The sequence below is a fragment of the Tympanuchus pallidicinctus genome, unplaced genomic scaffold, assembly GCF_026119805.1.
Source record: "Tympanuchus pallidicinctus isolate F22 unplaced genomic scaffold, pur_lepc_1.0 scaffold2, whole genome shotgun sequence".
NCBI lineage: Eukaryota > Metazoa > Chordata > Aves > Galliformes > Phasianidae > Tympanuchus > Tympanuchus pallidicinctus.
The window spans coordinates 5224905-5250268 of NW_026294721.1; the positions used below are offsets into that span (position 1 = coordinate 5224905).

General features: G+C 43.0%; 1 protein-coding gene across 10 annotated transcripts; it reads left to right on the plus strand.

The window, feature by feature from the left end:
* The first annotated feature begins 1583 nt into the window (after positions 1-1583).
* Positions 1584-25108, plus strand: ST3GAL5 (ST3 beta-galactoside alpha-2,3-sialyltransferase 5). 10 transcript variants are annotated; one of them, XM_052681386.1, is made up of 7 exons: positions 1584-1670; positions 12891-13002; positions 14187-14301; positions 16664-17007; positions 18615-18801; positions 20784-20942; positions 22449-25108. In XM_052681386.1, exons 1-7 carry the CDS (start codon positions 1634-1636, stop codon positions 22710-22712), a joined length of 1218 nt encoding a protein of 405 aa, XP_052537346.1. In that variant the 5' UTR covers positions 1584-1633; the 3' UTR covers positions 22713-25108. The 10 variants fall into 10 exon arrangements, with proteins under 10 accessions (XP_052537346.1, XP_052537352.1, XP_052537344.1 ...); XM_052681392.1 differs by having other exon boundaries at positions 1587-1670; positions 12891-13012; XM_052681384.1 differs by lacking the exon at positions 1584-1670 and adding an exon at positions 10741-10909.
* Positions 25109-25364: the final 256 nt, after the last annotated feature.

Below are 25364 nucleotides of genomic sequence, written 5' to 3' on the forward strand. Positions count from 1 at the left end.
CCTATTATGATGTATGATGAGATTCTGGCTGTCTCTCCCCCATCTGCTCTCCCAACAAGGCCCAGCAGTTTGAACTACAGGCAGACCGCTGATCCACTGAGAGCACTCCTGCTGGCTTTGACTAAAGAAGAATATAATGCATCTTTGTTGCAGCTGCTCTTCTTCAAGGCTGCTTGCAAAGCCCGGTTGTTCGCTGGCTGAAGCCTGAAGTGGCCGGCCCTGTGACACCCTGGGGCATGCCTGGCTGCACAGTCAGGGCCTTTATTTGCATCTTCTGGTTTCATCTGTAAATCCAAAGCAATGAATGGTTGCTAGCAATTATAGAAGATGAGAAATAAGAGCTAAGCCTAAATGAATCTTCTGTGTTTGGTTATGTCCATGGCTGAAAAAATTTAGATGGGATTTTTTTTTCCTGAAACATATGTACTTTCCCTAGAGCTGTACAAACAGTGATCAAGGATCTGACCTGACTATAAACCAAACACCAAACGGCCAACAGAACACAAAAGCAACGCATTATCTGCTATAGAGAGCAGGGACACAACTTAGCAAGAAAAGACGACGCCAAGGTGTGGATAAGGAGTATATCTACATTTAAATCACGTTTAAAGTTTCCAATAATTTAAGTCCTTCTCTTTCAGGATGTGAGCTCATTCAGTACTTTGCAGTAAGGGAACATACGTGCCTATCTGAAAATTGCGGGCATTTTCTGAGTTCTGCAGTTATTGTCCCTGGTGAAAATACCTTCTCCATACCACACCTTTTGAATTGTGAATGACACCAGCTCCCGCAGCTGCTGCACTGGCTGTTTAGCTTTGCTCCAGCGTTGTGTTTTCATATATATATATTTTTTTCCCCTGCCCGTTTATTTTCTCTCCTCGCGGCTCGGGGCGTTACTTACAGCGCTATGGTAACGCCAGAAGGGGCTGTGATAGCGCTCCCCCCATCCCGCGCTCCTTTGCATGCGCGCAGCGTACTGTGCACGCTGCATCAGGTGTATTTTCACGGCTTTTCGGAAATAAAAGCTCCTCAGCAGCTGCGGGGAGGTCCGTAACTTCCACCCAAGGTACCGAGATTGCGAAGCGAAACAAAAGGAATTTAAACCCCGTGATGGTCGTGGTAGATCTCGATTCCCCCCCGTGGCTCGCAATCACAGACGAGGCTGAAAGCATTGCGCAGAGACAAAGGGAAGAGCGGGGTGCCAGCCTGCACCACCAAGCCCTCATCTGAGGGGAACTATATATATATATATATATGTGTGTGTGTGTAATTTATTCATTTATTTATTTATTTTGCAGAAAAGAATGAAAAACGCGCATTTTGAGCTAAGGGGGGAAGAAAGAAAGAAAGAAAGAAAGAAAAAAAAAAACGGGCGGGCGAGCGAACGCACACGGCGACGAGAAGGGCTGCCCTCAGGGCGGCGGCGCGCTGCCCCCGGCTCGGCGGGCTCCCGTAGCTCGGCGGTCTCTCCCGGCGCCGCAGCGCGCCCCTCAACGCGCAGGCCCCGCCGCCGCCTGTCACCTCCGCCCGCCATTGGCTGCGCTCCGCCACGTGCCGCGGCGCTGCCCCCGCCGCCTCCGCCGGCTCCCGCGGAGCCGTTACCTGCGGCGGGGTCGCCCGCCCGCCCGCCCCGATGCGGAGGCGAAGTGACCGGGCCGAGCCCGGCGCAGGTAGAGAGCCCTGAATAGGACCGGGCTCGGGGAGGCCGCAGCGGGCGGGTACGGAGGGGGGGAGGCGGCGGCGGCGGTGTGGGGATGCGGGGCTGGGTTTGGTGAGGGGAATGAGGCTGTGTTTTATTTCTTCCTGCGGGATGAGGGAGCCGCGGGGGTTTTGCCCTCGGTGGTGCCCGCACCGCCGGGACGTGGCAGCCACCGTCTCCCCTCCCCCGGTGCGTATCCCGGGCGATAGAGGCGAACCGGGAATGACTTTAGAGCTGCTGCCGCTGGCAAAACCTTCCCGTCTCCTGCGCTGCTCAGGGAGGGTGGGTTTGGGTGCCTCGATGGGTTGTGTCGTTCTGTCGTGGTGGGCAAGGTCAAAACATACGGGTGGTGGAGGGGAGAGGTTTGTTCGGTAGTGATGGAAATGGATGGGAGATGTTCATCGTGTGCCTTTCGGGTTGGATACGAGGTAAAAGTTGTTCTGCAAAAGAGGGGTGATGTGTTGGCACAGAACAGCCCAGGGAGCGGTGGGGTCACCGTGCCTGGAGGGGTTGAAAGAGCTGTGTGGATGTGAAGGATGTGGTTGGTGGGCATGGTGGGGATGGGCTGGGTTGGACTGGTTGATCTTAGAGGTCTTTTCCAGCCTTAATGATTCCACGTGTCTGTGATGCAATCAGTGGAGGTCAGTAGCTACCCCATGCCTGCTTTTGCCGTGACTCTGACTGCTAACATTCAGAGGTTTCTTTTCGTTCCGAAGACAGGTGGTGGACATGAATGCTTTTACGTGAATATATATTGATGTACCTCTACTAAATGTGTATTTTTAAGTCTGCTTTATGCTGTGGCTGGTCAGATGCAGCGCCTGGTATCATGGAATCATAGAACGTCCTGAGTTGGAAGGGACCCCAAGGATAGATTCCAACTTCTTGTTTATACGTGGTTCTCCATCCATTTCACTGCTGCTGGCTTGCTGCCTCCTATCTCTGTTCCAGTTCAAGCCCCAGGAAGTTTCTGGTCCCTGCTAAGCACACTGAGTTTCATTGGAAGGTCAGAAGAGCACAAGGGGCTTGGCACATTGGCAGCTTCCTTTGGAAGATGAGGGATGGGTTTTCCTTGGCTTTGGTTTCCTGGGGTGTTCAGGGAAGCAATGCCCTTCCTTCCTCCCATGGAAGGGCTTGTAAATCAGCCCTACAGTTGACTGGCAATTAGGGACAGGATGTAAGAAAATAAAGTGCAAGAGCAGAAACTTCCTTTTGATGAGGGAAGCGGGCTACAGATGTTTAATTTGTGTTGTTTTACATGTCTCTGACAGCTGTGGAAAGGTCTGTTAGGTGCAAAACTCACTGCAGAGTTGCAGGAGTTGGAGAGCTGGTAGTTTTGCTGATGTAGGAAATCCTGGAAAGCTTCAGAAGATTTCATGCTTTGCTAAAGGTGAAGTTATTGAGCAAGGCATGACCAGAACTTCAAATTTGTCATTAAGTAATTTTCAAATGACAAATGTGAGTCTGGACAAAGCTTACTCAAATGCAAGAGGTTAAAGCATCTGCTGAAGGTGTGTCAGATGCTTTGAAGCTGCACAGCAGTGATTCGGATGGAGGACTTCTCCACGACAAATTTCCCCAGTGCAACTCTCTCACAAGGTCATTCATGAATTGTTAAGGATTTTCTTACAACTTGTGTAGGCTGTCAATTTTCATTGCTCCTATGGGAAGGCTGTTTTCTTGCTGCTCAAACATCTTTTGCTCCTAGTTTGTATTTATTCATGACCACTGTGTGTAACATTCTCCTTTTGTTTGTTTGCTTTTGTCTTTGACACGCCACGCATTTAAACACCAAAGAACAAACTCACAACCTGTTTGGTGAACTAAACAAGTTGAGCTCTCTGTGGGAGCAGCCCTTCATTCACCATCCCACCAGCGTGCTGAAGCCTTAACTTCAGAAGTTAACCACTGAAATTGATTGTAGCAATATTGCAATTAATTTTAAGCCTTTCATCAAGGGGGACTTCTGGCATTGGCTCTTCTGCTTGTGTAGGCTTAAGTGTGACTTTTGCCATGGTCTCTTGGAGTGTTAGATGATACGGTGGTAAAAATGCTGCTGTGCCATTAACATTGTTCCATAATTACCAGTTGTTCCGTGCTATTCTGCTGCATAATTCAGTTGTAATATGAAACATCTTGGCTGTGTAAGTCTGCTGGCATGTTTCCTTAGCCCAGTAAAGATGAATGCTATGCCCTGTCTTTTCAGACCATTTCCTTAGGGATGATTTATTCTTCAAAATTCCCATGTAAGGGGAAAGATTTCATTTGTTTTGGCTTCTTTGCAAGGGCTCAGAAATGCCTCCTGCTTGTGCTACGTGAACTTACCCAGCTTGTGGTGGGTGCAGTGCTGATATACTGTGTGCTTTCTTCTTCCCCTCCTGGCAGCTCAGCTCTTTTGCAGAGCAGCGTTTCTGCATTTGCACAATTTGTGGTGCAGAGAGAAGGCTGTGGAGAGGATCATGTGAGATGTACATAGAAAGGGCTTCTGGGCGCAGCCTGGTGCACTTGCTCCGTTCTTCGTGCTTGTTTTCCTGCTTCAGCTGATACCCTGTGGCTGATTTTGAGTTCCGAATGCTGCTTCTTGCACAGGTGACCCATAAAAGGAGGGTTTGTTTTCAAGAACGAAGACTAGCTCTTTATTATGATGCTTTTCACAACAGCAGTGCTTTGGCTCACCTGTTGATTCTTGCTCGGCCGGCAGTGCTGACCTTCTGTAGCTTGTTTGGGAGCCAGAACAATTCCAAATTCAGATACCATTTTCCTCTGTCACAAGACATTGGTTGCCTCCTAGGTGTTGGAATGGAGTTTTGTTGATAATTGTGTTTATCTCTTAGAGATGTTTGCTGCTCCTCAGCCTGTAGCACTTGAGAGAAATTTCACAGCAAAGCTTAGAAAAGTTTGTTAAGTTTGACTAAAGCAGAGAGCGAAAGGCAGAAGTGGAGGGTGAGCCCTATTTTGAACATTGAACCATCATTTAGAACCAGTCGTTCACCTACAATGTTACTTCAGCAGGAGCTGTTAATATCCACACAGTTTGCTGTAGTGATGCTGGAAGAAAGCATTCCTTCAGGAGGTATCATGTGAATATTTCTTATTTTGGCAGTAATTGCACTAGATTTGGAATAAGTTGCTGTACACTGGATCAGGATGACCCAAGGTTAAGAGCAAATTGTAGTCTAGCTACGTATGTCCTTCCTTGACAGTAAGACTGGGCAAATGGACACAACAATTATAATAAAGTTGTTAATGATTTCATGAGTTAATTGGTTGTTGATATTATAATAAGGATTTGAGGTTCCCCGTTAAACAATCAGAAGAAATGAAAATAGGGCATTGTATGGCACAGAGAGAAAACTGTCTCCGAGTTGCTGTTGCTTCTTGCTGTTTTTTGTGGCTTCAACCAAAATAATTTTTGACTGCAAACCTGTTGGTGCATTTGAGAGCATCTTGCTAACTGCTCTGCTGGTCCCATGGGCTCCTCCTTTCAGCATTACACATTCTCATTTTTGTAGAAGACAGATCGTGACTAAATGAATTGCAGGTTGTACAAGGTACCTTGGTTTTTACATCTTATTGTTTGATTAAAAAGCCTTACCAGTTACAGTTCATTTTGTGAGACACACTACAGAAATGTAATTAAATGTCCTGTTGTGGGTGCTTATAACCGTATTATAGGCTAAACTTTTTGGCATCAAGGAAGTATTGTTTCTGTTACCTTTATTAAATTAACTGAAGCAGCAGACTCTGCTGTTGATCAGAAGAAGCATCTATGTCAAGTGCTTGTTTTTCATTCAGTATTAGTAGCTACTAAACAGATAAATCCAGAGGAGTTGTATCCAACATCTATGCTAAAGTGCCAACTTTACTGTGGGTAAAGTGGCTGCAGAAGAAAAAATTGACAAAAGTCTCTTAATTTTTTAACTTTAGTTGCAGGTTTTTTTTCTTCTCTGTTGAGAAGCTGCAGTCTGATCTGCGCCTGCTGCTATAGCCTCCTGTCATGTTTGGTGACCATTCCTGCTAAGAAGTGAGAAGATGTCGGTCAAAGAATTATTTGAAGATGAACACCTAACACTGCTGTAACCCAAAGGTTTCATGCTTCTGCACCATGATAAACCTGCATCAAATCTTAAATATTTCAGGAATTTCTTCTCATGCTTCTAGTTTTCAGGGATCACAGTTGTGTGCTATTGAGGGAAAGTCCTAAGCCCCATCTGCAGTACTGAATCCAGGCCTGGGGCCCTCAGTGCAGGAAGGACGTGGGGCTCTTGGAACGAGTCCAGAGAAGGGCACTATGATGATCAGAGGGCTGGAGCAGTTCTCCTGTGAGGAAAGTTTGAGGGGTCTGGGAGTGTTTAGCTTGGAGAAGAGAAGACTCTGGGGAGACCTCATTGTGGCCTTCCAGTACTTGAAGAGAGTGTATAAACAGGAAGGGGAACAGCTGTTTATGAGGGTGGATAGTGATAGGACAAGCAGGAATGGTTTTAAACTGAGGCAGGGGAGGTTTAGGTCAGATATTAGGAGGAAGGTGAGGCTGGTGATGCAGTGGAACAGGTTGCCCAAGGAGGCTGTGGATGCCCCATCCCTGGAGGCATCCAAGGCCAGGCTGGATGTGGCTCTGGGCAGCCTGGTCTGCTGGTTGGTGACCCTGCACATAGCAGGGGGTTGGAACTGGGTGAGCATTGTGGTCCTTTTCAGCCCGGGTTGTTCTGTGATTCTTAGAGGATGTTTCAGTTTGTGTTACAGAAAGAGATTTCCTAAGTCAGGAGCAGTTCCTTTGGACTAAACTGCCTGTTTCTTTTTCCTTTCCTACTCTTTCCTGCGTATTTTGTTACTCTGGTCAAGTGGGCCCTTCCATATAAAAGGATTTTTACTTTCATTGTGTCGGTCTGTGATCCAATTTCAACATCTGGGCAATTTTTCAATTGGCTTTTCAATTAGTCCTTAAAACCCACGTTTAAAATCTGGCGTGGAAGTCAGGATTCGTAGCAGCAGATGCATTGGAAAGGAAGGCAGTCTTTCTCTGTGGTGCAGTTTTTGAGTGTCTGTTGCTGGAGGGAACACTCATATGTTGTTCCAAGCCACTTGTTTATCTAATTACAGGTTCTTGAAATTCATGTGAAGAGTTTATTTCAAAACTGGTTTTGTATTTAAGGAAGACCCCATGTTTTGGGAGGATGAGAATGCCTCTATTTCGCTGCAGTTCTAAGGCGACAGTTTGACCACACAGCGCTTGCAGCTGCTGAGGCCTCCCTGTGCAGTCGTTTTCACAAGCAGCTATCTTTAGTTCCCTTGTTTTTACTCTTTGTATTACTGCATTTTCTCTCCCTGAATACTGGAAAGCGGTTTCATCCACTTTTGATTAAAAGAAATCATTGTTTATTATGATTCCTTTAAAACGGAACAGAGATTATTTGCAAAATTCTTTCCTTATGGTTTAATCTTTCCAGTGAGAGTGAAGTCTGGAAGTGTAGGAAGGATCTGAAGGCACTGTGGATTGGCTTAGGAGCCTTGGAAGAGTGTTTTGAGTGTAAATGCCAGCATCTCGTAGCAGGGAGCAAGGGCTTTGAGGATGTGGTATGAAACTATCACTGTTCCATTCAGATTTCTGATTGATTTCTTAATGAATCTGTTAATTCCTTCATCTTCTTTTCAAATTCTCCTCCTGCTAAGAGGCTGTGTTTAACAGGTGCACACCACAGGAACTATCACCTAGTTAACTATTTCCACCTCTTTTTTCTTGCTTTTCTTTAGTCTTAGCACTTATCTACTGTGATATCTGTGGTTTATAGTACTGCAAAAGCAACAAAATTCAACTATAAATTTTAACCCAACTGATTTTTCTGTTGTTACCCAACTTGATAACATCCAGTTAGAACACTGCTCTTCGTTACAAAAGTTTTCAAGATGGATATGGTGTCATCCATTTGGTCAGTAATGACAACAAAATATGTAACCTTTCTCATGGGCAAAATTTTGGCCAAGTGCTGGCAATGGTATGGCAGAGTTGGTGCTTAATTTTTGTCGTTTGTTTTCTTGAATTAAAGTTATTTGATAGCCTGATTTGGAAGAGAGGGACATGAAAGGAGCACTTTGTTCACAGAGGTGCTTTGTGTTAGTATCGCCATCTGTTTTACTGCCTGTTCAAGCTCTATTGCTCTTGCCTAATAATTGTTTGATAGAAGTGTGTCTTTCAGTTTTCAGTTTCTGTGGACTTTATACTGCAACCTTCCTGATCATTTCTCTCACACTTCAAAAGCTGGGTCATGCCTCATGGTCTTGAGATGGCCTGGTTGACTCACAGAGCTGGCTGCTACTTGCTACCACTTCCCAGCATGCTGCCAGGGAGAACGTTAGTTGGTTTTCTCAACTCCTGGTAGTTTCAGGTGCGGTCCATGTTGTGTTAGATGCCATATACCTGGAGGACAGCTCTTGTTCTGCAGGGCTTTCAGCCACTGGCTTGCCTGGGGCAGCTTCCCCATGGGTTCAGGTGAAGCTGGGTTGGACTCGATCATCTCTATGGGTTCTTTCCAATGCTGTAAATTCTCTTGTCCACGTGCAGATATTTACTGAGATTAGGTGGATGAACAGAGCTGGTTCCTTGCAGTAACCCCGTGGCTTCAGTTCTTGCCTGCACAGAGATGGTTGTTTTGGAACAGTGGCTGCTGTTGCAATAATGCTGAGCTCAGCCCTAGAGGCTGCTAACTGGAGTTTTGGTGTGTCTGGAATGTCCTTGGATTGACAGGGTGAGGGAGGTAAGTGGAAACAGCACCCCTGCATGGGATTGTAGTTCTAGTCCTGAATGAGTGCATGGTGACGGATGGAGGTATGTCTCCTCCTGCACTCCTTTGCAGGATGGTTCTGCCTCCATGAGTGACATGGCTGCTAGTGCTGAAACAGCAGGGGCTCAGAGTCCTTGTCTTTGCTTGTGGGTTTATCTGGGTGCTGGGTGTAATTTCTCAGGGTGTGGCAGTGGTCGTTGAACAGTTTGACATATGCTAAGCGTTGTTTCTTAGCATTCCCACAGAAAAAGGCTGAGAAGTCCCAATTAATTGCTTCTGAAATACTCTAAGTGATGAAATCTTGTCTGCTCGAGAATAACAGGGAGACAAATGTAAATTACGGTGAAAAGAATAACACCACAAAAAGCTTTGGAGTGCTTTCCTGCTGATGGCCAATTCAGCTTTCACAGCAGCTTTACAGAGATCGCTTAAGTTCAGTAGATGAATAGCAAATTTAAGTCTCTGGAGTCCTCGCTAATTACACCACAATGAGTAGCTATAGAAATATCAATGCAAAATGTGATTGTAATACAGCATTACTACTGAGACGTCTTTTGTACGCAAATTGGGACATTTGTGTTAATGACTCTCTGAGCAACCATAGGCTGCTCGTTTCTGAAAGGGCACAGTGGTGACTGTATGCAACAACAAAATGTGGGTACATGCACTCTGCTGTAACTTCTGTGCTTGGTTTTGTTACTGCTGCAGTTCTCTCCAAATTCAGATTTTTTTGGAAGCTGGGGAGGATGCCTTTCCAAGTGCTTGTTACTGCCTTGCTCTTCTGGGCACTCCTCTGTCATTCCAGTGAGTGGGAGATGTTTATTGACTCTGTTAGGAGTGCAGGGTCGATGTCCAAGGAATTTTAAAAGAATTGAAAAAAAATTTAAGGGGGAAGTTTTTCACACAGAGGGTGGTGACGCACTGGAACAGATTGCCCAAGAGGTTGTGGATGCCCCAATCCTGCAGGCATTCAAGGCCAGGCTGGATGTGGTTCTGGGCAGCCTGGTCTGCTGGTTGGTGACCCTGCACATAGCAGGGGCTTGAAACTAGATGATCATTGTGGTCCTTTTCAACCTAGGCCATTCTAGGATTCTATGAAAGAATGTGCTAAGCTGATTGATGCAGTCCTGTTTTTCCACATTCAGAAAGCTGGCTTGCTTTCTGCACATCTACAATGAGTAAAGCAACTGTTTGGGGATGGCTGGAATTTGTGTTGCTTAGAAGCAGGGAAAACTTACTGCTCTACTACCTGGCTATTTCAGGCTTCGTTCCTCGCTAATCTCGTTCTGTCCTCATCGCTCCCCTCCTCTGTTTCCTTCCCTTTTTAGATCTCCACAGCCCTACCTTTGTTTTGAAAGGCTTCATGAAAAGTGTGTCTTTTGTGGGACCACTGTCTCCAGTTCTGCAGTTGGAAGTTCTTATCCTCAGAAGTTACTAAGAGCTTGCTGTTTGCAGGCTGCTCTTTCATGGTTTATCCTGCAGAGGAGATTGGCTGCGTCATTCAGTGCAGCAGGGTGACTCCAAGAGCTCACTGTTGCTGTTTGGCAATATAAAGTTGTATGTGTGTTGGGCAGACTTTCACCAGTGAAGGTTTCTGTCAGACTGCAGTGAAACCTGGGCCCTAACACAGGACAGACTAATTGGCAAAAAAAATAGAAACCTGCTCTGAACAAAGCGAGGACAGCAAGGTTCTTCTTCCTGCCCCTGTAATTCAACCTATAAAACTTTATGGATTTGATTCAAATGTGTACTCAATGCAGAGTGTATTCTTTTGTAAATGTGGCCTGTACCAGGGCCAGAACTCAGTGTATCACTTGGTATGTTACTGCAATAATTTCTTCATATCAGGATCCTCCGATACAAGTTTGATAGTTACCCTTTCATTCAGATGTGTCTGATCTATGTTCCTATAGACTGCCTTCAAATTACTCATTGTTTATCTGAGAGATAATTATTACTTGCATTCTTCTTTATGGAAAATTGCTGAAGCTTATTTCCTGTTGTTTTTTTAATCAGCCTTTTTTCTTTTTCAAGGGAAGGCTCTTTTGCCCCCCCAGTGTGCCTACAGAGACCTGCGGAAGCGATAGATGTGCTGATTGTTTTGTGCATCGCAGCTTGGCCATGCGCTGCACTGGATGATCACATCCGTGCAGTAAAGCTGTCCCTATCAGGGAGGGATCCGCTTCCCTCTTGTCAAACATTGCTGAGTGCCCCTTGCTCGTGCTAGTCTGAGCCAGTCTCCGAGGTGACCTGGCTATGTGTACTCTCCGTGGTACGTGGAGCAATCCTGGACTTTGCACGTGTTCTGCAAGCCTCTCTTTATGTTCTCTGCCGTTCTCCAGTGCGCTCTGCTCGCTTCGTGCGCTGGACAAGACCAGATCCAGGCATCTCCATGTGATACCTGCCGCCTCTGAGACATGTGGGTATAAAGGTACTGGGTCCCAAGCAGTGGTCAGGGGTGCTTAGTTGTCTTCTGTGCACGGTGTGGCAGGAAAGGTGTGTGTCGTGTCCTGGCGCATGAGGGGATCATGCAGGTGCTGTTGGCGTGGTGCTGGACATCTCAAGATAGAGCACTTCATCTCGGTGGTCCATACTGGCTTGAGGTTATGGCTCTTGGAACAAACTTTCCTGAAGCGTGCTGGATCTCTACCCATGTAGATGTGTTTGGGTTTGCTGCAAGTCTTAGCTGAGAACAAAACTGGCTTGTAATGTTGGTGAATGGGGTGGTAGTATTGAAACACATTTTTGCTCCTTGGTGCTATTGTTGGTCAATAACACAAATGCAGCCAATAAAGACAAAATTGCTCTGAAGGAATGATGAGCTTGTAAGGCTTGGTAAGTTCCCTGAGACCTGCTGCAAGCGTCCTGGCAGATGGTGTGGGAGCTTGGAGCTGGGTTGGATTTCCAGCTTAACTGTTTGTGTTCAGGGAGACCTTGGCTGTTGCTTACAACTTGGGTTTTAGTTTAGCTTGTCCCAAGACAAGCATAACGACCTCGGTTTGTGCAGTGCTTTCAGACCTCCTAGAAGCATTGAGTAAGGTATTGCTGCTTTGTTACAAAGGGCTACTGATGAGTGTGACATCTCAAGAGAGTCTGTGCAATTAGTAAATACAGACAGGTGAGTATTTGGAGGTTCCCGTGTGATTTGGTTGCTTTTCTATGCTACGTTTGAAGTGATTGGTAAAGTTTTCTCCTGGCAAAAAAAGCACAAGTTCCTTTTTTTTTTTTTTTTTTTTTTCTTTGTTTTGTGGGAAATGCCATTGTGGCTTCCTGGAGGTGGCTCTAGAAAGTGTCACTTCACAGTTGTGCGCTCTTCAAAGGATAGAGGATGCTGGTATTGATCTCTGCCTTGTTGCAACTGCTTGTGGCTTCACAAAGAGAAGGAGACTTTATGTCATCTTCTGAATTGGGTATCCCTGAGATTTCTGTGGCTGGATTTGAGAACTGGAGGGGGAACCCATCTGCCTCACCAGCTCCTTCATTCCCATGTGTCAGAACAGTGGTTGGTTGCAGATGGGCAGTGGTTCAAAGTGGCAATTATTTTTTTTTTAACTTTTCTTGTAGTAGTTCTTGGCAGGACAGCAAGTATGTGAGCATCTTGGCACTGGAGAGTGGGGAGGGTCAAGGGCTGAGATGAAAGGGAATGAATAGGGCTGAGCTCCTCCATTGTGGAGGACTGCTGTGCCTTCTGCAGTTGTCTGATCAAAGGGAGCGGTGGACATTCGGACCTGCAGCATGCTGATACAAGCTTGTGGGCCCTTGCAAACTGTCTCCTGCAAAGTGGTGAGATTGCATCTCGTTAGCTAATGATGAGTGACTGGCTCATCTGTGTGGGAGTGTTTTGACCTCCTGTTGGGCAGAGGTCGGGGGAAGGAGCTGCTGCTAGGTGCAGGAACTGCTGCAGTGCTTGCAGCCTCCTGGCCGTGCTGCCCTGCAGGCACAGCGTCTGTGTATCTGTTTTATTACTTGCTGCTCTAATGACCACATTGGCTGGGGCTGCAGATATATTGCAGTACGCTTAGGATAATGAGTGGATAAACAAGATGGTGTTTGGCCAGGGTCAGGCGCAAATAACTGTAAGTGGCTGAGTTGGACTTAGAATCATAGCAGCACAAGGTTAGAAACGATCTGCAAGATCAGGCTTGTGAAGAGTACAAAGGCAAGTACATGGAAAATACATGGAAACATTTTTGTATTCTTAGAATCATTTCCTGTTGGACATCTGAAACGAGCATGGTCTTGATCATAAGGCAGTCAGGAGGGATTTGGTATTCCTGACATGATAATAATCATAGTAAGTAAGAGTCACAGCCTTTGCTGGCAAACAAAGCACATCAGCAGTCAGTCAGTGTCCTTTGAACATTTTGTTCATTCAGAAAAAGTTGTGATAAAATGTTATTTTCTTTTCCCAGCAATGCTGAGTGACAATAACTCTGTGAAGCTGAAAAGTGATTGTTTGCCTCCTGTGCAATGGTGTAAGGTAGCTGCACATGAAGATGAGAAGACCAATCTGGTTTTTAAAAGGTACTCACAAGTAAGTGTCTTTGCAATGGTAATATAGGGGCAGTTGCTCTCCCCTAGCTTTAGAAGTTACAAAAAGAATAAAGAAATCAAGGTATGGGATTGCCACAGGAGCTGAAGGGAGGGTTAGGAACACAGCTTCTGTTGGGGCACTCTTTGAGGAGCTCAGATTGTCTTGTATTAAATGTTTTCCCAAGGTGTTGTGAGATTCCAGTTCTTTGCTCACCAGTGCTTGCAGTCTTTTTGAGTACAGATAAGTACTACTGCCAAGGCTTTTGTCTTTTTTTCTCTTCCTGAAATCTTGGGAGCCCGTATCAAATTTGTCTGCATGAGTTTCAAGAAGCACTGAATACTGAGGTGGTGCATTTGTAAAAACAAATGTACAGACCTTAGGAAACCATAGGAAATAGTTAAGTTTTAAAACAAAAGTCAGTAATAAAGCTCAAACTATACATCTGAATCACAATCTAACCAAATAAGGGTTTAATTTTTGTGTGTTGGTTTAAACATGAAATGAACCAACAGTGGAAATAAACACTGAGTTTCCATAGCAATGAGAAATGAGTAGATCAAAACCACAGATAGCTTATATCACTCAGTTTTAAGGGATTGTGTCCCCAAAACGTGCAGAAGAAGAAAAGAAATAATTAAATTGGGCTCTTCAGTATAAACTTGAGCATCTAAATTTTGCAGTCTAGCCTGCCTGTGAGTTGAAGGTGTTGCTTGTGAATGATGACTGTTAGCTGAAAACATTGCAGTTTGAAGTTTCTTTCCTTTTTTAAACTTGCATGAAAAGACATATTTTAAAATAGTATTTCCTTTTTGGTATGAAAAGAGAAGTAATTTCTTGGTTTCTGTACGTGAGGAGAAGTGTTTGACCCACCAGAGATGCATTTAAAACGTGCGCAGAGAACTTCACAGCATCAGTGTGTCAGTATGCAGTGGTTTCCTTATCAAAGCAGTCTGTATGTTTTCATACTTTCCTGTGCATAGCTCTGAGGAGTTGTGAAAAATTGGAGGAAGAAGGACTTAGATCTGTTGGTTTGAATCAAATGCCAATCCTCATCTGAACTTCTTCTACTGTCCTTATTAAAAAACAAACTCATTTAGCAGTTTGTGAGTTGCTGGAAAAAGTGATTCTGTTTTTCCCCTCTCCTAACCCCTGCATAAACCCGTTTGTCTTTTAGACTCCTTGCACTGTTTGTGATTGGAGGGTGCTTCCTTTATATCCTCAAATTACATTTTTACCCTGAAGAATGTGACAGAACAAAAACACCATATGTGGACTTTGATCGCGTAAAGGTCAGTATCTGGGGGTTTTTTTGTTTTTTTTACTTGGTTGAAACAAAGTGTTGTTAATAGTCGTTATGAGTCCTTGTAGTCGTTATGAAATGACTGTTCATAAATGACATACCATATAATAAGGGTTATAGGATTGCTGCACTTTTAGTTCTCTGGGTTGTGCTGGAGCAGTGATCTGCATGCATGCCAGAAAGGCAGCTGCAGCCAGGCATCCTGCATGGTGACCCAGAGCCCATGCAAGGCCCCAGTTCCTCAGCTGGCTCCCTGCAGCAGCAGAGCAAAGGGCTGCAAGTAGACAGCCCAAAGTTGCCAGGGAGAGCAGTTTTCTGTGAGCCTTTTGCTGGCACTCAGTTTCAGGGAGTTACCTCCCTTCTCCTTGCTGTTTGCCTTTCTGTTGCATCAGTGCCAACTTTTGTGTTCAGAAAATTTGTGCAGATGAAAAATAAGCCACCCAGAGCCAGTGCATTAAACCAAAAGTTTATTTTTACTAAAGCCAGTTCCCCAGTCTGCTTTACCTTCTAGATGCTCCCATGTTTTTGGATTCACTTGTCAAATGTGTAGGAGAGCGCAGCTCTTTATTTATGTGCAGCTCTTTGTTTATTTGTTGAAGGTAGCAAATACTTCAAGTGCAGGTTTGCACATGGCTTCTCAGCTCGTGTGACAGAGATCAGTAAAGTTTTCTTTCTCTCGGTTCTTCCTGACATTTTTCTGTCTTTGCTACTTGACCTGCTTGCTCTTTATATGCATTACTTAGCTTGGGGTTGTTATGTTTCTGTTTTTGAACGTCTCGGCTCTGACACAATTTATATTTAGCAGAAGCCCTCAAGCTTTGCTGCCTGTGCATCCTTCCTTCCCCACCTCCCACCTTATTTAGTAGGTTTTCTACAGGTTCAGGGAATCTCTTTGCCTCCTCTTTGCTTCTCATTTCTCATTTCTTTTCTTGGTAACACGTTCTTGTTTCCAGCCAACATCCACCGTAAGCCAGGCAAGCCTGAAGTTTATGTGGGCATGTACATATTGCTGTCCCATCATTCATTTTGTTTATGCTAGATGCAGGAGGAGGAAATATTGCATTTTTGTCTAGCTAGGTAGCAGCCAATTGCAAACTGTTTGGAGCAGCTGGTGATTGCTATTAGCTGTCAGCCTTAAAAATGAGGCTCTTCCAAAGATGCAGATGGTGAAGTGCAGTATGAAGTTGCTCCATTGTGACTTGCCCAGGAAGAAGTGCGTTGTTTGTGCTTGGACTTACAGTGGCCTTTGCAGCAGAGATAGTTCTGTGGATTAATCTATTTTAAGAAAACACAACAGCAGAAAACCCCCCCACAAATGATGCCCATTTTACTTCCTTGCATACTCAGATATGCACTTCCCTTTTCTTAACAGTACAGAAGGAGAACTGAAATAGCAACACATCTTTTAATGACTGCATCCTCCATCCCCAACTTTTGCTACTGTAGTTTCATTGGAGGTGGTTGTTCTTGTGTTTGTTTTTTTTTTTAATTTGAATTAAAGTGGATGAAAGACAAGCAGAATTACATCAGGGAAGAGAATATTCTAAAGGATGTATTTTTAAGTGACTCAAAATGCTACCTTTGCTGTTTTTTCTTCTTCTTTGCCTCAGATGCTAGCTTGCCAGTACATAGTTTTGAAAACTATGCATGTTTAACTTCTTTGATGAGACAGATCAATCGTAATTTATCTTGCAGCTTAAGCTTTCTCTGTAACTTGGTACCGCAGCCCTTTTTATTCTGGTGATTCGTGTTTTGAAAGAAGACCTAGAACTCCCCCACTTTGCATTCCTCTTCAAGCTGTGTTTTAGTCATTAGCAAAGCCACTTCAGCAGTACCTCTGGGGAGAAGTGTTGCTTTCCTTCGATCAGTAAAGCAAAAGCAGGCTGCCATTTGCCAGAACTTTTACCCAGCTGGTGTGTCTCTGCTAAAAGCTTAGGAAGGGCAGAATTCAGGTTACACAGTTGAGCAGTGGATTAGAATTCCTCTTGCACTTTCACTGCTGAATTAATGGGTGAGAGTAATTTCACATTGTTTTTAACAAGAACTCTCCAACAGATCTTAGGGAAGGTCTCTCTTGAAGAAAGTGTAGCTTTCACTAGCCTCTTTTTACTGATTTAATCTATTATTCAGAAAATCTGCTAGCCAGATAGTCTCTGTCCAGTCATCTCATTCACTTGCAGGTTTTCACCCTGAGCTGCTTGTTATTTGGTGACCTCTTTAAAATGCCTTGTGCTTCCATATTTAAGTTCTTTTTATGAAACTCTGCTTAACTGCTAGTGGTCACCTGGTGGGTTGCATTAAGAGTTTTTTCTCCCATTCCTGAGACTGAAATTGTGTATGTTTCCTTTCAGAGAGCACAGCAATATGCCAGTGCTGTGTTGCAGGAACAGTGCCGACCTTCGTATGTGAAAAAAGCAATGGGAGAGTTATTTGCGGAGAAATACAGCATGGACATCCCTCCCTTTGTAGGAAAAAACATGGATGATGATGAAGCTCTATTTAAATACGGACCTCCCTTTGGATTCCACAGGTTCTTTAATAAGCTTAAAAATCTTCTTGAACTCTTACCAGAGCACGATTTGCCTGAGGATTTGAAGTCAAAACACTGTAAGCGTTGTGTTGTTATTGGCAGCGGTGGAATTCTGTATGGATCAGAGCTAGGTCACTTACTGAATCAGTATGATATTGTTATAAGGTATGTATTTTCTATTTAAAGACTCAAGCTATTTTACTTTATTAGCCAACGTGTTATTTTATTTTATTTTTTAATTTAATTTAATTTTTTTTTTTTTTTTTTTTTTTTGGTGAGGAAAACATCTCCAACTAGTTATGCAGCATTTCAGGCTGCTTCTGAAAGTGTTTTTGTGAAACGTGTTTGTGAATGGATAAAATTCCAATCTTGTGTTCACATTCCGTGTAATTATTTGTGGACTACAGATAACAGAAAACGTGGGCAGAATTGAGTTAGGAACCAATGAGATCCTAGACAAATAGGCAACCTTGTTTTTATCCATTCATATATTTAAACTTTTTGAGGTAGCCTTTAAGATTCATTTCTGTCTTCCCCCTTTTTTGGTTGGGATGTGTGGTTTCAACAAGGTGAAGCGCTACGAGAATGTGCTCTATGAGGAGAGACTGAAGGAACTGGGGCTGTTTTGTCTGGGGAAAAGGAGGCTGAGGGGAGACCTTACTGCTCTCTTCCAGTACCTCAAAGGTGATTGCAGTGAGAGCAGGGTTGGTCTCTTCTCACTGGTGACAGGTGACAGGACAAGGGGAAATGGCCACGAGTTGCACTAGGGTAAGCTTAGTTTGGATATCAGGAAAAACTTCTTTACAGAAAGAGTTGTGGTACTCAGGGACATGATTTAGCAGAGGATTGTTAGAGTTAGGGTCATGTGGTTGGGTTGTGGTTGGACTCAATGATCTTTAAGGTCTTTTCCAACCTGAGTGATTCCATGATTCTAGAGTTACCCATATTTGCTAATGTCCAGAGTATGATTTGTGTTCATGTGTTCTGAGTGTTTCTGTTTGAGCTCTTCTCTTTGTAATTTGAGTCATGTAACGTCACAAGTTCAATACAAGTGTGTTCATGAGTAGCTTTGTAAAGTAAGACTTCTTCCTTTTACAAAGGGAAGAGTTGGTGCAGTTAATCAGTGTCTCTTGTACAGAGGTGAGCAAATCTTGGTATGGAGAGGGCAGAGAGTTTGCATTAAATGTGCACTGAGATTAGGGTTGGCAGCATGCAGTTGACTTTCCTGTTGATAAAGAAAAGACCATGAGGTTTTCACTTCCACAGAAGTGACAGAGTTTCCAGTCTCTGGTTCTTACAAGCTTCCCAAATTTTGGTGAGCTGGAATGATGTGAGCACACAGGATGTGCTACACTGACCTGTGTGGGAGAGAAGGGATAATCTGAATGCCTTTTTTGTGTGTAATGCTCCTGTGTGTGCGTGCAAGCAGTTGTGCAGGAAACTGCCTGTGTGTTTTTCTCTTTTAAGATGGAATTGGCACAAGGCAAAGAATGTGAAATTCTGCGGTGCTGGTTTAAGTTGCTTTTCTATTCAAGCTCTTCCTTTTGATGTTTCGTACTTTTGCCAGCTGCTCCAGAAATAGAACTGGCATCTTCTCAAAGATAAGGAGTGGATGAGTGCGTGAAGCGAGGAGCATGGAGATACTGAGAAAACACTGTACTCTGCTAAGAAATCTGTGGGCCAAGGACACGTTCTTTGCTTAGTGTCTGATGTTTTAATGAGACTGTACTCTGCACTTATTAACTACAGTTCCTATCTGTGTGCTTTCATAGGTTAAATGATGCGCCAGTTCAAGGATACACAGATCACGTTGGTAACAAAACTACTATAAGGATGACTTACCCAGAAGGAGCTCCACTTTCTGAACATGAGTATCCCCCTGCTAGTTTATTTGTGGCTGTCCTCTTTAAAAGTGTTGATTTCAATTGGCTTCAAGCAATGGTAAAAAATGAAACACTGGTATGTACAGTGACAGTGTCATGTAACTGGGATTTTTTTGTTTGTTTTCTGGTTTCTAGTGCTTAAGAAGTTTACTGATGCATTGCTTCCTCATTTAGTATATTGGGGATTTCTTATGTAGCTTTGGTTTTGGTGTTGGGTTTTTTTTTTTTTATAGCTACCTCCTAGTTACAGTTGGTAGCAGCACTCAGAGTTAAGCCCCATGCTGACAGTGACTTCTTTTTTCCTGCAGATATTGGTAGATTACAGACACTGAGCTACATGACATACTGAGCATTTAACAAAGTAGAACTCATTTCACGTTGGATTTAAGTGACGTGTTCAAGTCTGCAGAACCTGTAGTAGAAATGAGATTTTGGGATGTTAGTCCCATTTCTTTAACCACTGACATCCGTGCAGCTGCAGTGGTGGGCATACATGCAATTAACTGTATTGAAGTCATTAGTTCACATTTACCTGTGGTTCCTGAATGAAGAGGTCACTTATTTCTCACTAAATGAAGTGCACATACCTCTAAAGAGCCGACAGGAGAGTTCCATGTTTCCAAACTCTTTAAACCAGTAGTTTTTTACCTCTTTCAATTTGCAGGCACTTACTTTCCATAAGTAGAAACGCCCTAGCTAGGCTTTTCAGTCCACACTTTGAAAACAGCAGCTTTTTAAGTTTTTGTCTAGTTACTCCAAGTTTCCTTTTAGTTCTGTGTGATATGTGCTAATATATATTTATTTTTTCAAAGTGAAAGCATATGAGAGACCTGTGATATTGGTTATGGCTGTCTACTACTGCTTTAGTGAAGGTGTGTAGGGATATTGCCTTGTTTGGAACACTTCAAATATATTTTGTGGAGAGGAGATACTCTTGAATGTGTGAATTGGTGCAGTTTTAAGAACTTGTGCTGCCTAATTTTTCTTTTTTCAAAGCAAGGACAGGACAATGTTGGTCTGTCCTGTTGGTCCTGTTCTTTTCCCCAGCCTTTTTCCTCTCATTGTTCGTGTGCTACGGATGGTTAAACAAAATGTATTTATATTGAAAAGCAGCATAAGGGAATGTGGCTCTGCAGCAGTTTAAATCAGTTCAAGAGCAGGTTGCTGTGGCTCTTTTCTGTCCCCATGCTTGAGCATTCCCACTTTTTTCCTTGCTCCACTGTTTCTGCTGTGACAGAGAGCCAGTTTTGGGAACTCATCTGGAAGCTAAATGTCTTTATTTATTGTTTGAAGTGCTCAGAGAACAGGCAGGAAGATGGGACTGCAGCAAACAACACTCGATTGGTTTAAGCTGCTGTGGAGTTGCACCTTAGAGCAGAAAAGCCTGTTTAAAACAATACAGACCTACATTGCAGCTCTACCAGTTTTATAATTTCTTTACTGTTGCACGTTTTTTGGAAAGATTTGTAAATTAGCCTGATATGGTGTTGCTTTTTGCATCAGCGTGCATCTAATTGAGTGTAAATGGCACAAGATCAGAATTGAGTTTGCTGAGTCTAATGTAAATCCTTTTCTGAAGTGGTGCATTTATCACTGGTGGCTGCTGTCAAACAACAGCTGCTTGCTTCAAAGCCTCAGCAATTGTTTTAAGACAGGGGCTTACTTCAAAATGCCCTGGTTAATGTTTGTAGAAAACTGATTCCCTTTCTCCTTTCTTCAAATACTGCTGCTGCCCAGTTGTGCTGGGGAAGGTCCAGAGCTCCTGGAGGTGGTGGTAGATGCGTTGACTGATGAAACACGCAGTGCAGTCAAATACTCAGAATAAGCAGACTTTTTGCCTGCTGCCCTCTCTCAATTCCAAACACCTTGAAGGTTTTCTCTCTGCTAGGTTGCTCACTTGAACAGTGTACTGCTATTCTGGAGCCACCTGAGCTGTAAACTGTTTCCTGAATTTCTGTTTATGGGTGATGACTTCTGTTTATGGGTGATGACTTCTGATACGCTTTATAGTGCCAGAGGTTCTGTTGGGCTAACTATTTATTTATTTCTTTATCTTAGTCTCTGTGGATACGACTTTTCTTTTGGAAGGAAGTTGCCAAGAAAATTCCTTTTACATCAAAACAATTTCGGATTCTCAATCCAGTCATTGTTAAAGAGACAGCCCTGGACATCTTAGAGTTTCCCAAACCTCGATCAATATTCTGGGGTTGGGATAAGGTAAGAAGTTTCATTTTAGGAGGAAGAAATTGTATGAAAGACTAAAATAAGAAACTGAAAAATGGTTCTTCTTTCAGAGTTGGTTTTTGTAATGCCAGTGCTTGTATGAAAAAATAGGGAAATGAGCTCTTTCTCAGAAGACTTGTATTTTCTTCATTTGTGTAAAATCAAATGAGGATTTCAGTTCACTTTTTTAAGCTAAGGTGTTGTGCCTGTGATGAGAGGAGATGGCCTGTTGTACAAAGCTTTCAGATGCAGTAAGACGTAAATTCATTCCAGTGCAGTGTGTTCACTCGTGCATCATTGTGACTAGTGTTAAATGTTCAAAGCATACACCAGAGTGTGTTGACAGCAGTCCTGTTAAGTCGAGCCAGAGGTCAGCTATGGACAGGCACATCTCCGGCTGTGGGAAAAGCAGAAAGAGTATGGAAACAGGGGAATTGTAAAGCAGACTTCCCACTGGCACGTTCTTCCCACTATGGGAGTTTCTGTGTGTGTGCCTTGGTGCTCAGTAGCAGCTGGTGGGTGTATCCTCTCTCCATAGCCTTAGCTTTTAGCAATGGCATGGAGTGATGAATCACCCAATTTAATTAAACACTGCATTTTTGTTAAATTTTAATTATTTGTCAAATTGTGTCAGCAGTTCTCTTGAGCTATGAGAAGTACTGAGTAACCATTGCCTTTTTACATTGCATGAAAGCAGTTATTGCCAACATATCATAGAATCATAGAATCACTCAGGCTGGAAAAGACCTTAAAGATCATTGAGTCCAACCACACTATCCTAACTGACAGCCCTCTGCTAAATCATGTCCCTGAGCCCACATCCAAACAGTTTTTATACTCGTCCAGGGATGGTGACTCAGCCACCTCCCAGGAGAGCCTATTCCACTGCTTAACAACCCCTTCTGTAAAGAAGTGTTTCCTGATATCCAGCCTAAACTTACCCTGGCGCAGAAATGTTTTGAAGGATCGTCAGATCTCAAAGTGTTTCTTTAAACAAATAATGTAATATTTTAGGATACAAGGAGGCTATGCATGGTTTGGTGTACTCACCCTCATCAGCAAATGTTCAATGAGAAGTAGGTTTCTAAGAATACTGTTAGGATGTTTCTTGTTGAAGGCTGAAACAAGCATCTATGAAGAAATGCCAAGTGTGACTACACGTCAGGAGTTGTTTGAGTATTTGGAACGAGGGTTCACTTGCAGTCAGAATACATAGTAGTAGGGCATTTTGCCCTCAGTTCACAGGAGAAAATGTAGTGTCAAAAGCCAAAATTCTTATGAAGGGCAAATACTCAAGTTGTATTAATATCGGCCCTGAAATTTTTGGTTTAGATCCTTGAACTCAAGTTTAGTTTTAAGAGATTGATTTAATCTTTGGCTGATTTAATTTGTAAGTGAGGAAATAGGCTTATACTGTGAAGTGTTGTAAAACTGCCAAAAGAGAGCATCTGAAGCCATTTGAATTCAACAGACTTGTTTTTTCTCTTTTCCTCTTCTTAGAATGTACCCACGATTGGGGTCATGGCAGTTGTTCTGGCCACACATTTATGTGATGAAGTAAGCATAGCAGGATTTGGGTATGACCTCGACCAGCCCAGCACACCTTTGCACTATTACAACAACCTCTGCATGGCTGCCATGAACAGACAAACGATGCACAATGTGACAGGTGAAACCAAATTACTGCAAAAACTGGTCAAAGAAAAAGTTGTGAAAGACCTCACTGGTGGAATACATTGTGAATTCTGCAACAAAGACAGCTAGTGATTGAAGTGCAGCGTGGTTTGGATTTGTTAAATCCCCAGAAGTTTTGTTGGAACAACCTTTAAAGCTTATATAAAATGGACTTGGAATCTCTGCTGTCTTTTTTTTTTAATGTCAAGTTCCATTTGTTGGACTTTTGCATTTATTTTGATGTTTGATTTTATTTTGCACATTTTTGTGGATAACTGTAAATACAACTCAGCATTGAAAGAGATCCATTTAAAATATTTGATGTTTTAAGTTGTCAGAAGAGAAGCAGAGATTTTGTTTTCGTATGTATATGGTACACACAGTGCTACCCTGAGTTGTCTGACAGCATAGAAGATTTATTTCCCATTGAGCTGCTGTCTTTGTGGATCCAATTCCTGGTGTATGACTCCTTTTCATGCATGCCGTGAAAAGAAAGGCGTATGTTTCTCAAATCCCACTTCTCACAACTTGACCATTGTGTTTCTCCCTCAAATATTAATACTATTTTGTTTTTGTGCTGATGTTTTTTTTGGAGGAGGGATGTGGGAGTGGAGGCGAAGGAAAAGGAACTGTTATGGCCACAATTGACGAGTCAGTACTTCGGTGTCCACACTTGATGTTAGAATCCTCGATCCCATCGTGCATCAGGTTAGAGCCCTGCTTTTGCATGAGGCAATTTGGACCCCAGGGCATGTTGTAAAATGATGTGACCCGTAGGAGGCTGACACCTGAACCCAGTTCTTCCTTCAGGCCATTCCTGCAGACCCAGACGAATGTTTCTAAGTAGTTGATTTGCAGCAGAGTTCAGCTACTCCAGGTAAAAAAGTGGCATTAATACAGAATCTGTCCTCTTCATTTCTAGAGTGACTTGAGAATCTCTCAGTCGATAACACACTGGTTTGTATAAACCTTCCGTTCAGCAATAATACAATCTATGAGTAGGCTGAAATTTATCCTGGTTTATTTTACAATCCTTTAGCAATTAATTATGGCTATTGTTACATTAAGGGTTATCATCAATGTAAACTATTATTATGAACTCTAGTGTTGGTTGTTAAAATTGAAGGGAGAGGTTGGATTAGCCTGGATAAGCTTTTAAGTCAGCAGCTAGCTGAATGTATGTAAGAAAACCACAAAATCATACTGAGAAAGTATATGACCTAGGAAGAATGCCTGCTGAAAGCAGCATGCTTCTTGAAAACCAAAAGCTCTACCTATAGGAACATATACTCTTGTGACTGGAAGTCAGTGCATTGCAAAGAAACTGGACTGCGCAGACCTGCACGCAGGTGTAGTTGCTGGCTCTGGGACTGGTAGAGTAGTAGGTAGGACTGTTTGCACTGAGTGTTGTTAGTCAGCCTACAGCATCTGAAAAATGCTTTTTGGGGGAAGCTTGTTAGCAAATCCATTAATGGTTGGCCTAGGAACATTGTTTAGGGTCACGGACTCTCCACATCGTGAACATTCCCACATTTTTTTTAGTTTTTATTATGGGCTAAGGGGAACACAGTATGGAGGTTCAAATATTCCAGTATCTAATGAGGGAAAGTAAGATTATGGTAGTTGTGGATTTTTATTTGTATTTATTTTTTCCCTGGTGAGGAGATCTAATGAATGGTAATGCTGAAACACAGAAGCAGCAGATGGATTCTGGCTGTTACACAGAAAGGCAATAAAATATCATGTGACCATAAAGCCTAATTCTGAATAAGAAATTGTGGACCCTAACTTTCCTTAGTCCCATGTGTGTCCTTGAAAGCCGGTTGTGGACGATAAGGAAATATCAGAATCAGATTCTTGTCTCTGGCACTGTTGGTGTTCATAGCAATAATGTTAATCTAAATTCTCCTCCTCAAAACACGTTGATTTTTTTTTTGTGGTAGCAATAAATTTCTAGTTTGTTTTCCTGTAAGTATAATAATTATATTGTTTAATTTAAAGCTATTTCATGTTTGAAGAGTTTTATACAGATGATCTTTTAGTTAATATATTGAAATGTGCTAATTATTTTCTCTCGATATTTAAACTAGCAACAGAGTATGTTAATTCCATTTGGTATTAATGAAGAAATGATGGAGTTCAGAGCGTGTGCGTTGGGAGGATGTCCTGAAAACACCAAATTATGTGTTTCAGAGCACTTGATCCCTTACCACTTTGCTTTAATCAGGAAATTAAAAAAGAATCAGTTGATCAATGTGAATGCCAGTAGCTTTTTGGAGATGTCATATTTATTGTCAGGTTCTTAAATTATGTTGATGTGGGGTTTTTGTTTTTTTCCAACCAGTTTTGTAGCTTGTGATAAAACATTGCTCTCCGTTGTAGTGTGTATGTGGCATTGGGTATTCCTTCATGGGCTCGACCATACATCAAATGGCAGCAGAGTTCACCTTGCAGAAAGCAATAAACTGATGAAACCACTTCCTATTTATCTGTCTCACCATTTGCAATTTGTTCAGCCTCGTTTGTTAAGGACGTTGTGTGCTCTGTGGATCCCGTTGAAAGTTTCAGTGTGATCCCATAGTTTCAACTCTTTCCTCCCTTGACTTTAGAGTGGTGGCATGTACTTGGATTATTATGCTGCAGTCCTTCAGGTGAGTTAAACAGAAATTCTCTGCGTTAGGAGTGAATAATTCTGAAAGTGTTTTGAAGATACTTAATATCTGTGAAGCCTTTTTCTTCCCC